This window comes from Pseudopodoces humilis, chromosome 15, assembly GCF_049639895.1.
Source record: "Pseudopodoces humilis isolate 2021_Gansu_Grassland_sample_001 chromosome 15, ASM4963989v1, whole genome shotgun sequence".
NCBI lineage: Eukaryota > Metazoa > Chordata > Aves > Passeriformes > Paridae > Pseudopodoces > Pseudopodoces humilis.
This window is the reverse complement of record NC_142214.1, coordinates 819,159-834,241: the sequence shown is the minus strand read 5'-3', so window position 1 is coordinate 834,241 and position 15,083 is coordinate 819,159. Positions and strand designations below refer to the sequence as shown.

Below are 15,083 nucleotides of genomic sequence, written 5' to 3'. Positions count from 1 at the left end.
CGCTGTTCCCGGTGTCCCCGCTGTTCCCGGTATCCCCGCTGTTCCCGGTATCCCCGCTGTCCCCGGTATCCCCGGTATCCCCGGTATCCCCGCTGTTCCCGGTATCCCCGCTGTTCCCGGTATCCCCGCTGTCCCCGGTATCCCCGGTATCCCCGGTATCCCCGCTGTTCCCGGTATCCCCGCTGTTCCCGGTGTCCCCGCTGTTCCCGGTGTTCCCTCTCCCGTCCCCAGCCCCGCGTGTGGCGGCCCGGGCCCGGTGGCTCCCCCTGGCGGCGGCGCGGGGCAGGCCCTGCGCTCGCTCCCAGGCTGCTCCGGGGCGGCGCCGCCTCCAGCGCGGCGGGACAAAGCGGGGCCGGGCCGGGCAGTGCCGGGCCATGGAGCGCGGCTCGGGACGGAGCCGGTGGCGCGGCCCGCAGCCCGAGTAGGAGCCGGGCCGAGCCGGGCGATGCGGCGGTGAGCGCGGCGGGGCCGGGCGCCGCCGCGATGCTCCGCCGCAGCCTCAGCCGCCTGGTGAGTGCGGGGCCGGGGCGGCGGGCGGGGAAAAGTTGGCTGTGGCGGTCTCCTTGCCTTGTGCCGGGGCTGGTCTCCGCGGGGCTCGGCGCGGGGCGCAGCCCCCTGCCCGCGGGGTGCGGCTCCGGGCCCGCAGCGGCGGCTCCCTCCGAGCCCTCCTGAAGTTGCCTTTGCTGCCGGAGCCCAGAGCTCGTTTTTGCCTCCCGGAGCCGCCGGAGGTGACTCCCCCGGGCCGGCAGCGCTCCCCGGACCGCGTGGCTCTTCCTGCCCTGGGCGGGATGCGGGGCGCCGCCAGACCCATCCCGGTCCCGGTCCCTTCCCGCTGCCACATAACCGCTGGGACATCTCGCCGTGACCTCACTGCTTGGCCTGAGCCCCGTAATTCCTCATTTTTTCCTGTTCCACAGCGAATGTGGGGAAAGCGGCGTTTTGCCGTGGTTTGGGGCGCTGCTGTTGATTCAGCAGTGTCACTGATTGCGCAGTGCGTAGTTAGCAAAGTTGCCGGAGTTCGGGCGGTGCTGTGTGCGGTGGGCACAGCCCCGGCTCCCGGGCAGGCTCCGGAGCCCTGCCCGAGGCTCCAGCCGCTTACCTGCCGGGATAATGGGCTCTGCCCGCAAGGCCCGAGCCGCGCTCTCGCCTTCACTTTTGCTTTGGAGCGAGATATTTGTGCCAGATTTCGCAGCCTTGCAGCGCAAGGGACTCTAAATGTGCTAAGTCTGGAGGTAGCTCTGCGGGGGGAGGAAATGGGTTGATTTTGGGTTGATTTTCCGTTTGTGGGCTGTGTTTCTGTTGCAGGCTCCGGGTTAGCCCTGTGGAGAACACACCTACCGCAACCATTGTTTTGCAGCCTCGGGGACACACAGATCAGATGGAAACTCAGTGCCCTGATTTTCTGGCTTTGATGCGCTTGGAGTTTAGCTCTGCCCTAAGTGCTTCCTACCCCACCCACCCTAGCAGGAGTTTTCACCCAGTCGTGTCGGGAGGCGTTTGTGGTTTGAGGCATCTCCAGCGAGTTGAGTTAAAAGCTCCTTTAGGTGGCTGTGAGCAGGTACCTGCAGGAGCCTGGCTGGGCTCTGCATCCTCGCTCCGAGGAGGGGTCCCTGCCCTGCCCGGGGGTCCCGCACAGTCTGTGTCGCCTCTCGCAGCCCCTCGGCGTGGGGAGGGGACCTTCGGTGCTGCTGGCGTGTCATGTCCTTTGAGGTGGAGAAAAAACATCCTGAGCACAACCCGGGCATTTCTGAACGCTCTGTGCAGGGCTGAGCTGGTGCAGCCCCTGTGTGGAAGGGTAGAGGTGCTTTTCTGGCTAGAGGAGCAGCTCTGTTCAAGGAGCAGGACGGAGTGCCAGGTCATCCGCAGTGTTGGTGCGGGGTTTACACATGGTTTGCACCTCCTGGCTTTGTAAGCAGCGTTTCAGCAGCAAGGAGCTGTTTGTTATCAATCTGGTGCCAGTGGCACGGCTACCCCCGTATCAGCCTTTGGCTGATGGAGCAGCTCCTGCCGTGCTGCCGCAGCTCTGCCCTGTCCCGGCCCTGCAGGTGCCACAAGAGGCTCGGGTCAGTCCTGTCCCTCCTGCTCTGTGGGAGGAGAAGGCAACCTGTGTCAATCTCTGTGGAACTGTTCCCAAGGTGCTGTCTTGCCCTCAGTCCTGCGTGGGTACTGCTGGCCTTCGAGGGATGCTCATCTTGTGGCAGTGCAGAAATTCACTGCAGTTACTAAAGGCTGCAGATTTTCTGACACTTAAGATCCCATAGGGCTACTCAGTCAAACATTGTAACCTCTCCACTGTGTGGTCTCTGCCTGAGGCTCGTAAATACCAACAGATGTTAAAAATCCTCTTTTCAATTGTAACTCACATCTTAGGCACAATGGATGTGACCTGCCCTATCAGCATGACTGTTTATGGCTCTGTTTTTCCCCTCCTATGAACTCTGTCCTGGATAGGGTGTGAAATGGGATGGTAGAAAAAGCAAGAAGGGTAGAGTGGGGTCTGCTTAGCTACCCAGGGGTACAGACTGATGCTCTGCAGAAACAAATTGGATTCTGAACTTCGATTTGCACCACCGAAATAATCCCTGTCAAAAGAAGAGTGGGGCTGGGATCACTGCGGGGAGGTGGGATTGAATTGCCATGGTTAATCCACTTTTAGGAGATACTGCCAACTTGAAATATAACTTTAATTCTTTTTTGGAAACAGATTCTAGCGCTGGAGTCTTATTTTTAGTCTCCTGCTGCTCGTACGGCTGCTGTGGGGAGGATGCGGGAGCGGAGTGGGGAAGTGTGTGGGTGTCTGGGGGAGGGTTGGGGTCACTCTGCTGTGCTGGGCTCCTCGCAGGGCTGGGGTGAGCACTGTCCACTTCCCGACCCTCTGGGCAGTGCTGTCCCTGTGCTGTGCATTGAAGACACTGTGCCTTTTCTCACATGTTACTCCCCCGTAACAGACAGCTGCACCCCGGGCCACAGCTCTGCACCACAGTGCTGCGGGGCCCCTGCCCATCGGGATGGTGTAAGGAAGAAGTGAGACATGCAAAAAGAGAAGTTGCTGATGCCCTCATTGTTTTCAGTTTTCCTCCCAGTTGGCTTGTATTTAAGGCCAGTCTGGAAGTGAGGCCTGGGAGCTGTGGTCCTGCTCAAGGTGCAGGAAGGCTGGGGATGGTGGGTGAAGCACCCCGGGGTGCTCTCCCTCCTCTTGGGGTGCCTGGTGCTGGCTGAGCCCCTGGGCTGGTGCTCCCTGTCATGTGCTCTGTCCTGGGTCTCCTGCCTCTGCAGTCAGTGCAGTTCCTCACTCTGCTTCTCTGTTCACCTAGGACAAGTAAGAAAACAGCAAACATTCTGTAAGTGGGAGCAAAATTCTTCTGAGTGTTTGTGCAGTGTGTAACAATAGGACCTTAGTTGTGTTATTCCAATTTAATTAAATACCTTGGGGCCTGATCCTCTTTGCAGCCTGTGCCCTGGTAGATCCCTGGAGTTTGGTGAGCGCAGGGCTTGGTGTGAGCTGCTGGTTCTCAGCACTGTTTGCTCGGTGCTGGGGGAAGAAGGTGTCTCTTAGCTGGGTGTGCAGTGGTTGTCCCTGGGCTGGACCTGAGTGGCTCTGTGCCTTGTCCTAGGCTGCAGTGATGTTCTCTCGCTGCTCCTCTCCTGGGGTCTGCATCCCTCTCTCCTGTGCCAGCAGTGGGGGCACCCCCAGCTTGGTTATGGGGCCCTGTGGGGCAGGTCCCACCTGGAGCTCTGCAGGAAGATTCCCCTCTGAGACCTGGTCAGATGGCTGAGAATGGGAAAGGGCCCAAAGTCACTTCTCAGGTGGGAAGTAAATCCCCCCTGGCACTGCGGAATAGGTGAGAAGGGGCAGAGGGGGAGAGCCCCTGGATGTCCTGGGCAGTGTGGGGCTGCTCCCTGCCCAGCTCGGGGGGATGCTGGAGTATGGCTTGTGGAAGGTGTCCAAGGCTGCAGTGGAGGATGCTGATTTACACTCCCATCTTCAGGCTGTGCAGCAAGTGTGTAATAAAATCTATTTTTGGAATCAGAGCACATCTGTGATTTTCTTTCACACTTGTTTTGTTGTTTTTTTTCCACAGAGTGTGAACAAACATTAGTGTGTGATTGCTGTTCCTGTTCTAATAATAAAGATGATTACACTTAGGAATTGGAAGCTGTAAGAATTGTCTTTTCCCCCCCAGTCCAGCCATGTTAACACCTGGAGAGTGAGGCTGTACATCAGGTACCTTTTACCTGGCTGCCAGCTTCTGCAGGAAGTGTTTTTCATTGATGTGACAAAAACCTGCAAGGAAAGGTTGGGGCTGGGGTGTCTGTGACACCAGCTGGCAGTTCTGCTTGGAGAAACCCCACACTTCCAAAGAGTATGTATTTTAATGAAGCCACTTGAATTTTTCATGGAAGTTGCTGGAATTTTATTTTGCAAGATGTGTTTAGCATGCTAGCAGCATTCCACGTGTGTAGGCCAGTTCCCCTGTAGCAGCCACAGGGCAGCTTGACCACAGAGACAGGAGGCTCAAACAGGGAAGCTGGAACTGCAAAAAAGCTTAGGGTTGCAATCCCTTATTGCCCCTTCCCTGGAAAATGGGGGGGGGGTACAGGAGTTTCTCAGATTCCTGTAACCATTTCCTCTTCAATGTCTCCTAGCTGTAGCCTTATTCCTAGAAATAGCTCAGCCATTTGGCTAAAAATAAATAAGAATCAAGCAAAAAACTTGGCCTGGGATAAAGAGCTATGTGGGAGCGTTCATGGGTGCAGTTAAAGTTTGGGGAAGCTGGAAATCCCTGTAGGGAGGGCTGGAAAGCACCGGTCAAACATTAATGATAAGTGATGCTTCTAATTAAACCTGTGGTATGCTGAAACTTTTCTGTGGAGAATAATGAGTCTTGGCTGTATTTTGTGCTCCCCTCCATACAACTTTTGTCCCTAGCTGGTATTTTGGTAAGAGTAATGATGATTGTCTGGGCTGTGTGGGAAAGGTTCATAGCTGAGCTGGCTGGAGCTGCAGCTGAAGGCATGGCAATTTGCTTTTAATAATAAAATTTGTAAATGCAAACAGGACATCTATTAATAACAAGCTTTTCAGCTTTGCCTTTAATTTCATCCTGTTGCCTTTGGTTTATGGGTTTCCTTTCTGATTAAAATTGCTGTTTTCTGGCTGTAGCTGTCTCTAGCAGAGAGATTTATTTGCTTTTAACTAACTCCTAAGCTGGTGGAGAGCGTTCATGGTGTCTGTAAGTCAGGTGAAACCCTCACACCCAAATGAGTTGTTGTCCAGTGATGATGTTTTCAGCAATGCAGGTTTGGTCCCTATGAGCATCCTCCTCCCATGGCACCATGCTTGCCTCTCTTATCCCAGGTGTGTAATTCCTTGCATTGTGGGCCCGTGTTCCCTTGGGAGATCTCAACTCCCCATCTTTGCTGAGGAAATGCTGGACTGGCCCGGTGGGGGAAGATCTCTGTGGCCAGGATGTGCCTGCCAGAGGAGCTGGCATTGCAGGGGAAGGGAGTCACCGAGCAGGGAAGGGGGAATTTTCCAAGCAGCTTGGACACAGGGTGAGGGAGTGTGCTGTTAACTCATTTGCCTTTCCCTGAAAACGTTTGCTGGGGTGGTTGTTCGGGGGAGTTTGCTGTATTTACTGTGTGGGAGGCGGGTGCTGAGGCTGGAGGGCAGCAGGGAGGGTTTCCTGCATGGCTCTGGTGCTCACTGCGGTGCCTTTGTGCCCAAATGTGTCCCCTGCCCAGGGGAGAGGGCAGCTCGTGCCCTGTGCCAGGACAGGCTATCCCGAGGTTGTCTTGGAAAATGCCTCACCTCTGCATCTAGACTGAAATCTGCTTCTCTCTGCTGATGTTGGAAATATTCCTGTGTTTTCTGAGGCCTGGGAAGGACGGGCTGGTTTTTCCCGAGCAGGTTTTGCCAGTGCTACACGCAGGGTGCTGTGGACTTGACCTGCCTGTGCTCTCCCCAGGCAGCACACCTGTATCCAGAGCCAGCTTGGAGCCCCAGGGGTGATGCTGTGGCAGCCAGGAGAGCCTGGCACACATCTGCAGCTCTGCCCCTGCCAGCTCCCTCACCTCTTGCAAGTGGACAAGATTTTTTTTTCCCTACTTCAATTAGCAAGCAATACTGAGGTTCAGTGGTGGGGTTTTTTTGGTGATTTCCCTTGTTTGCCTGGATACTTGCAGCTGTCTCCAGCTTGTGGGGACCATGCAGGCAGGGCTGGTGCCCAGCAGCTGGGGCTGTGTTTGGTGAGCCCTGCTGGGATGGATGTGCCTGAAGGACACACTGAAATGGGCTCTGCCCAGACCCTGTCCTGCCCCAGGGACACGCTGCCAGTCCGAGGGGTGTGCTGATCCTTGTAGATAGGTGACAGGGACACTGCTGCTCATTGTTGATTGTTGTAAGCCATTTCTGGTATTATTATTGAAATAATTGTACAATGATCTTGTGTGCTTTGGCTCCCCTGAGGCTCCCTGCACCCTTTCCATAGGCTGGCCCCAGGAGCAGCCCCTGCTGCAGTTGGCTGAACTGCCTTGAATTATCCAGCACGCCTCCAGTGGCTCGTTCCCTGGGTTTGCCTGAACTGGCAATGTTTGATTTGGGCAGTCAGGATTTTGCTTTTTTGCAGTAAACTTGACTCCAAGACTTGAGCATGGAGCTGTTCCCTGGAGTGCCTTAACCCTCCTGTGGGAGGAGGGCGATGCTCTGCTGCCCGTGCGCTGCAGGGGATGGCAGTGAGTGGCAGACTGCTTTAAAGCTTGATTTACTAACTTGTAGCCTGGGGAAATAGTGAAACTTCCCTGTTTTAAAAGGTCTCCTCTGACTCCTGCCCTCATCTGGCTCCTGCTTGGCAGCAGCACGGCTGCTGGGTCAGGAAAAGCCTGTTTTGCCCAGAGGCTGCAGTGACTTCAATAGATATATATGCATTAAATATACATGCATGCAATATATGTACATTAAATATGCATATAAGCAATATATAGAGATGCATTAAAAATACATATATTTATTTTTGGTTATGGGCTCTTTCTCAGGCTTGGCCAAAGCCCAGGGAGCTGCTGGGCAGTGACTGGCACAGGGCACCGCTCTGATGGTTGCAAAGTGCATTTGGTAGGGAGCTGCACGTGGGACAGTGGGGTGGGAGAGGAGCTGAGGCTCCCTGGTGGGAGCAGAGCAGTCCTAGGTTTTGCTTCTCGTCCTCTCCATCATTTTCCGTGCTCTCATGGGGGTGCTCGCTGCAACAGATGCTGATCAGAACCAATGCTCTAAAATGTTTAGCTCCTTATGCAACCTCTTCTGCACATGATTTGCACTTTGTCCACTCCTGTGGGCACCTGTTGCATCCTGCTGACTCCAGTGCCTTTTTTTCCCCAAACCTGGGTTGTGTTGCTGGGGATGGAATTCCAGCTGAAGGCCATTTAGTCTAAAAGCCTGTCTCCTCTGGCCATCCAGCCTAATTGATAGCGCTTCAGAGACATTTGTCCTGCCCTCCTTAATGAAAGCTTAGTGCATGATCCAGTTGTTTGTAAAGAGCTTTTTGTTTTCCTCCTGCAGCAGAAGGAGGGGTGAGCCCCTTCCAGGCTGTTCTAGCTGGATATTTTGCTCTTAAATCAGGCTGCTTTTTTTTTGTTTGCCATCTTGAACAGGATTCCTGTTAAACTCCATTGTGCCCTTTGCTGAGTAATGCTTTGCTGCAGGCTTTTTGCACTTGTTTTCAGCTGAATTTTCAGGATCTATAGGTGATGGACTCCAGCCTTGCTTATGGAGAGCTTGGTAATTCCTTGCTGTGTGTTTCCAAAGAATCTTTTCATCTGGCATGTCTTAAAGTGTGCTGTACACCCTAACAAGATTCTGTGAGATGACTGAAGTGGGACACAGACATCGCTCACTCGGTCAGTGTAATTTGTTTGCAGTGTTGTGGCAAAGGCACTGATTTGCAAACCAGAGGGATCCTCTATTTCTTGTACTGTAAAGGACCTAGAAAAGCTGAGTAAGATGTGCAACAGGCAAGAGCAGACAATTTGAAGCGCTTCTTTGGTACTGCCATCCAAGATCTCTTCAGCAGTAATACAAATTAAATACTGCTTGACTGCAGCTACGCTGTGCTCTGTTGCTGGAGTCTCAATTGGCTTAAGAGGGGAAAAAAATAAAAAAAAATAAATCTCACTGCCGGGAAATTAAATGCAGGGGAAAAAAAAAAATCCACTTTTGTGAGCAGCCCTTCCATCTTTTATTATGATTTCTGTGTAATTCCTCCCCAGCATTCATACAAAGCCAAGCAGCTGCTATCTGTAGGGACTCAGACTGCACTCGGGGAGGCTGCAAAGCCAGCCTTGAAATGCAGTATTAATACATTTTTTTTGTTTGCTTTGGGTGGTGTTTTGCATGCCACTTCTGTTCAGTCTGAGCTGTGGAAGGTTTTTATTCTTTTTGTTTTTTCCTCCTTCCTTACAGCTCACCATTTCTTACATTGTTTGCTCAGGGAGGGAGCGCAGTAAAATGAGCTGTGATGCCCAGAGGGCTGTTGTCCTGTATCAGCCAAATTGATATTGTGGAGCAGGTAATTTCCACGGGCTGGTTTCTGCTAGGGCAGTTCACTGGAGGGAAGTGGCACTTCCCACTGGCCAGGTACCATTGCAGTAGGTGCAGGGTGGGGAGCAGGCAGAGAGAGGAGACCTAGGGTGAAGGAGCTTGTGTTGGTAATGGTGAGAGCAGGAATGCCCTTGTCTTGGTGCCTGGCTAGGGAAAGAGACTGATGGGATGCTGTCCTGTTCTCCATCTCTGCAGCTGGGGTGCACCACAGAGAAACCCCCAGGCTCCAGGCCTGATGTGCCAGGGCCAGTGAAACCTCAGCTCCTGTGTCCTTGCAGCTTTCCTGGCTGCTGTGCTGGGCAGCGCTCGGTGTGGGGCTCGCTCGGCCTCTGCTGCCTTCCCCAGCACGGCTGGAACAGGAGCCAAAGGATTTCCTGGAGATAAACAGTTCTAGGCCACATGGTGAGGATTTCTCTCCTGACTGGGTGGATTTCACTGATATCCTGGTATGATTGTGCCTGCAAGCCCCAAGGATGAATCTGTTGGTCATTATTGTACCCAGAGACAAAGATGTTCCCAGTGTGGTCTGGGTCCTGTGGAGCAAGGGGTGAAGTAGGTGACTCCTAGCTTTTGTCTCCTGGTGCTTCTATGGAAACACTTGTCTGTAAGAAAACCACAGCTTTTTATGGTTCTGGAGTTGGAAAAGTTGATCTGACCCGGGTGAGGAGCATGGGGAGGTGCTGGGACCTCGGGTACCCATTGTGGGGTTGAGGGCACCCCGGGATGCTGGTGCAGGGCTCGGGGAGTCCCAGCAGGCTGGACCTGCCCTCCCCTCCCTCCTGCTGGCTCTTTGGGATTTAGGACAGCTTCCCTGGCGGGTGGGCAGCCCTGGGTGCCAGCCCTGGCTCCTGGGGTGCAGTGGTGAGGTCTGGCTGGGCAGTCTGCAGCCTCTGCCCCTGCAGTGTGGACAGCCAGGCAGGCTTGCTTCCCAGGGGAAAGGGAAGAAACTGCTCTGGGAAATGGGCTTCTCGCCAGTCAGCTGGCAGCCTGGCTCTGAAATGCTGGGAAAACTTAAAAAGAGGCAAAATGTTTGTAGGTGGCAGAGGTTAGAGTAATGTCTGGCCGAGCTGGGATGCATACCATAGCATTTAGGGGTTTTTTGCTTCCATAACTGAAGAGCTCAGGCTTTCAGAGGACCAGAAAACAACGGGAAAACCAACAAATTATAGCTCTGCTGGGTGATGCAAGCACTGACAATTGCAAACTGGGAGGTTTTTTTCCATTTTGCTCTTATTTTAATTTTTGCCAGGCCAAATCACTGCTCTGGAGAGCTTGCTGCCCTGCTAAAATAGCTGCCGATGAACAGACATATGTGCACAGCTTGAGCCGGGGAGAGGAGGGAGGAAGAGTTTTGAAGACAGGAAGACCTCGTTGTATTTGCTTTGTGACCTCTGCAAAACATTTGGCTCTTATTCAAAGTCCTTTTTCTGTTCTCCAGCCTGAAGTGTTCCTATGAGCCTGAGTTTTATATGCTGGTGGCATGCTGGTCGAACTTTTCTTTTGGACTGCCAAAAATAAAGATCTGCTGCCTGCATTTCAAGATGAGCAATGGTTTCATAACCCTGGCTGCCAACAGGGCAGGGGGAAAAAAGAACTGAGATGCTGAAAACTTGTGAAGGTCTGTGGTTGTGCTTGAGCAGGAGCAGCAGAGTTTCACAGAACAGCAGCACTGAAGTAGTGCTGTCCCAGTGGATCCCGTCTGGCCTTGGCTTTCTGCATCACTCATGTGCCCAGCTTTGGACCAAGTGCTGCTGAGCAGAAGCTGGGGTTGCAGCCATGGTGGCACATTTGCTGGGAAGATGCAGTACTGCCTGGTTTGAGGGTAGATTGCCTTCAGAAGGAAAAACAAAATCTGTGCCAAAAAAAGGTCTTTTCAGCTGTCACCCCTGTCCATGGCACTCCTTAAGTCCAGGATAGGGCTGGGCTCTCCTTTAAATTTATTATCTAGGGGAAAAACTCTTGTATTTCCTCTCTCCACCCTTGTGAAATCTTTCAAGTAGCCTTTTCCCCTGTTCTCTCCACCCAGGCATGTCTCTCTCTGCTTTTATCAGTGGCTTTGTTGGCCAAGTCAGTTTTTCCAGGAAATGCAGCCTGGTTGGGCTCTGCTGTTCCCTACCCGCTGTCCTTGCTGAAGGTGATCTCCCTGTCAGGCCATATGGTGAGGCAGCAGGTCTTGGGGACATGGGGCTGGGCTCTGGCTGGCACCCCTTGCTTGGCTGCCCTTGCACTTGCATTAAGGGTGGTGTGGTCTGGTTCAGTGATGCTAGAGCTCATCACGTGCTGCTTTACCATCCCCAGGGCTGAGGTCTGGGTGTTGAGCCCCATCACGTGCAGGTTGTGGTGTAAAACCCCTCCTTGCTCTTGCCTTTTCTTTGGGTCTGGGGGCTCTCGGGGTTGCCCCTTGGCTGGAGCCGGCTTAACCCAGCGGTCACTCCCTGCTGCTCATGTTTTGTCCCTGGCTGAAATATCAGTGGCAGCTTCAGCCTCAGCACAGGAGAAGGGATACTGGTTTAAATTTCAACCTTGTGTTTTCCCAAGGTGCCAGCCTTCCCATCCTGCTGAGGAGGGAGCAGCAAAGTCCCGTCCAGTGGGAGATGAGATGGGGCAGTGTGCGCCTTCAGCCCTTCCTCTTGGACCTATGAGCTCTCAGCATTGCAGATCCAATGCTGGCTGTTTGTTTTTTCCAAGGTCTGTGCATGTTACTGACCCTTTCATCAGGCACAGGGACAGTGGTGGGGTCGATCCTGATCGATGGAGTTCTCTCTCTAAATCAGGAGATCTGCCTGAATATGTGGTCGGTGTGGGTAAGCACAATCGGAGCTGCTGAATTATGAAGGGTGTTCTCAAAGCATGGCTTGTGCCCTCAAAGGAGTGACTAAGGACAAAGAGCCATAGGGAAATTGGCAAGAAGAAATCTCAATTAAAAGTATATCGGTTGGGCAGTGAGGCTGATGGGCTGAGCAACTTCCCGAGGCTGATGGATGTTTTGGGGAGGTTACGGTAAATTTATGGAGGCTTTTTGAAATTGTGGATGTGTTTTCCTTTGTTCTTCTGAGGCTAAGTGAAACAGGAGCTAGAACAGGCTGTTTTGGGAGGTGCTGTTATTTTTGCAAGCTTTTTTTGTAAATTAGGTCGCCTTCTCTACTACTTTTATGATAAATGGAACAATACAGGAGCAATTAGACTTTAAAGTACTCATGAGATTGAAGCCAAGTAATGTGATTTAATCTTTCTTTTGCATATATTTAATATAAGCTGTGATTTCATTCAAATGTTTGAGCTTTGTACTTGCACTGTATAACCTCTGGGTTTAGCAGATGACTTTTTTTTTCAAATGCCTGTGGTTTTTATTAGATCTGTTTTCTATGAGGTATTTGTGTTTACTTTGTGGCTTAAAGTTATCTTCAGCAAACATGAAAGGAAATGTTTTTTTACTAGTTAGTTCTGGTTTTGGTGCTTTCTGGAACTGTAGTAAATCAAATGGTGGTGGTTTTTTAGTTTTTCTTCTGCCACTGGTTTTTTTTTTTTCTGGAAACAGGGCCAGAAGGTAGCACAGACATTTGCTTTCCATATGGGAGATATAATTAAACTCTGTTTGCAGCTGCCCTAGAAATATTCCTCTTGAAGTGGCTCCTTGTCAGCGGTGACTGCAGAGCACAGGTTCACCTCTCCTGTTGAACTCAGTCTAACTCCATTAATTTTTACCCAGGCTTGCTAATTGTTACCCAGGTTTGCAGTTTATCCAGTGCCATGTGGGTGCTGTGGTGGGTTCCCAGGCAGTGGGGAGGGTGGGAGCAGTTGTGCTCCACAGGGACATTTCTGTGGGAGAAGGGTGAAGAGGCACGGGGGGGCAGTTGCCTGAACTCAGGCAGAGAATTTGGGGACTGCTGTGGGCTGCAGATGTAATTCTGCCATCTCTATGTAATGCTCCCACAGCTTCAAGTCATCAATATGTTGGGTTATTAATTGCATCCATGGGCATTTTTACTCCTGGCCTGATGCCTTCAAATCATACTCATTCTTACCTCCTCAAAGAAAAATTAATAGTGAAACTCTGAGCCTCAGGTGACCATGGGTGTGTAGTTGGGCTTTTTCAGAATGCAAAAAAATATCCATTATCCCCGTCAATGCCTTGATTTCAGAACTGCTGCTTCTGGCAGTACGTGGGCTTTATAAGAGGTGCAAGCATGGGAAGGCTGGGTTGCATCAAAGCGTTTGACAGAACACATTCATGTGTGAGCTTCTCCCTGGCACGAGAAGGTGCTGCAGCAGCAGCAGCCCTTTGCCCTGCCAGGCGTGGGCAAAGGCAGGACGGGCAGCCAGCTGCCAGCCCGAGGGATGCTCCTGGCAGAACAGCCTCGCTTTCCTCCTCTTTATCTCCTGTGATTTCTGTCTGACTCTCTGGCTGCTGTCTTCCAGCTGAGCTGCTTCAGGAGAGATCTGCCTCGGATGCCCTGCTGATGGGCTTGGTTAGGCACTGGGGGAGTGAACAGGAGCTCTGGACTGAAGCTTGAAACACTGCATCCCTGGGCTGGTCCTCAGCAGATGCAGGCAGGATAGTGGCTGTGCTCCATCCCTTCTCAGTTCCTGGTGTCTGCAGTGTCTCCCTGGTGCTGCTGTGTGTCTGCCAGCTGCTGGGAGCTCTTCTGGCTCGCAGGGACACGGGAGAGCAGCTGGGTCTGTGTCACCTGCCAGCATCCCCAGATCCTCCAGGCTTGGTGGGGCCATGCAGTGTGGCTTCCCTGGCACCGTCCCCACGCTGTGCCCAGTCTGACTCTGCTGGTCCCTGCAGACAGCTCTGCCTCTCCCAGTGCTCACACAAACACCTCCGGCCCAGGGAGGTGAGAAAGTGCCTGTGAGGGGAATGCAATTGTTTATTTTCTTGAATAATCCTTGTAGCAGGCTTGGCTTTAAACAGCAGGAGAAACTCTGGCTTTTGCCTGTACCAGCTCACTCCAGCACTGTGGACTGCAGGCTTTACAGAACCCAACGAGGCAGCTGCTTGAATTGCATCCAAGTAATATTTTCTTTTATTTTTTTGCCATCAGAATTAAATTTTTTCATGAAAGGCAGTTGGAAAAAGTCATCTAAATCCTCTCCCTGCTAATCTGCATATTTTATAATTTTCCCAAAAGCCTGGCAGTTATTCCCTAAATCTGCCTCTAAGTCTCTGTTGAGAGCTGTTATTAAGACGTAGCAATCTATTAACGACCCGGCCAGGGCCCGGGCTGGGCTCGTCAAAGTGAGAGCTTTTAATTGCTGAGTTCAGCCAACACCTCCTGCTGCAGGCGTGTGGTGTGTGCTGGCTTCTGGGGGGCGGAGAAGAGAGATGTGGAGTGAAGCCTTGCAGCTTCTGGTGTGGCTGTGGGAAGGTGTGATGCCGTGGGAATTGAGGCAATGGCAAGGGAAGTGCTGTGAGTGGTGGGAGCCTGTGAGACTGTGGAGGGGTGCACGGTGGGTTACAGTGTCACTGCTGCCCTGGCATCACTCACCTGTGTGGGTGATGCTGCAGGTAATCAAAGGGGCTGGGAGATGTGAACCCTCCTAGGAGCCGGTGCACCTGGGTTTGGCTTCTCCTCTGCTCTGAGGCTTCACACACACCGTGCTGTCTGTGGACACTCAGGAAATCCTTGTGTATACTTTTCCAGAAGTGCTTTAAGCAGAACTCGGTGGTTTCCATGCCAGTGTGTGTGAGTGGCAAGCCCTCACCCTGCTCCTTCCCAGCGCATGGCAGGGGAAGCTGTCGCTTCCTCCCTGGGCTGGAGCTGCTCCCCAGGCACTGCTGGCTCCAGAGCCTGGGCAGGGCATGGCAGGGACCAGCCGTGGGGACATGTCCCAGCTGCTGGCACTGCCTCCTGCTCCCGGGGCACAGCTTGGTGACACCGTGGCTGGCACCTCCACGATGCAGCAGGTACGTCAGGGACCCTCCTCTGGCTGCGGTTTGTACTTTGCAAGAGGCGCTGTTTGCCACTGCAGCGGTGGTGCTGTGGCTGGGAGGATGGTGGCATTCCCTGGCTGGGGGTGTGTGCCAGCCCTGCCCAGCTTTGGGGTGCTGTGGCTGGGGGTGTGTGCCAGCCCTGCCCAGCTTTGGGGTGCTCAGTGCTGGGGGTGCTGGTGGCTGCTGCCTGTCGGGAGGTGCAGGATGTAGTGTAGGACATGAATCCTCCTGCTCCGAGCCTCAGCACTGGAGCTGTGAGGATGGTCAGCACCTCCCCAAGTGTAGGCATAGTGTTGTTGCCATTTGGTTCAATAAACTGTATTATTAAGATAGTAACAAACGTTAATGGTTAGCATTAGTTGACATTAGTAGTAGTTATGCTAAGGCTTGGTAGGCCACATGTAACCTGCAGATGAACTATATAGCAGATATTGCAATGTAAGCAGTGTAACTAGGAGATAATCTAGGAATGTACCTTTTGGCAAAACTTAAATGTCAGAGAGATAATCGTACCAGGTAGTGAAAGAGAAGTAAGAAATTGTGATGATGAAG

At 52.7% G+C, this 15,083-nt stretch overlaps 1 protein-coding gene across 4 annotated transcripts in view; it reads left to right on the top strand.

Annotated features, from left to right (window-relative positions):
• Positions 1-386: 386 nt before the first annotated feature.
• Positions 387-15,083, top strand: part of ATP11C (ATPase phospholipid transporting 11C (ATP11C blood group)) — a 53,178-nt gene continuing 38,481 nt past the window's right edge. For 3 of the 4 annotated variants that reach the window (XM_014255338.2, XM_088062461.1, XM_088062462.1), the window contains exon 1: positions 387-510. In XM_014255338.2, the coding sequence (XP_014110813.2) occupies positions 484-510 (27 nt within the window). In that variant the 5' untranslated portion in view covers positions 387-483. Of the gene's footprint in view, positions 511-11,329; positions 11,398-15,083 lie in introns of those variants that run through there. The other variant, XM_014255336.2, reaches the window with a different exon arrangement.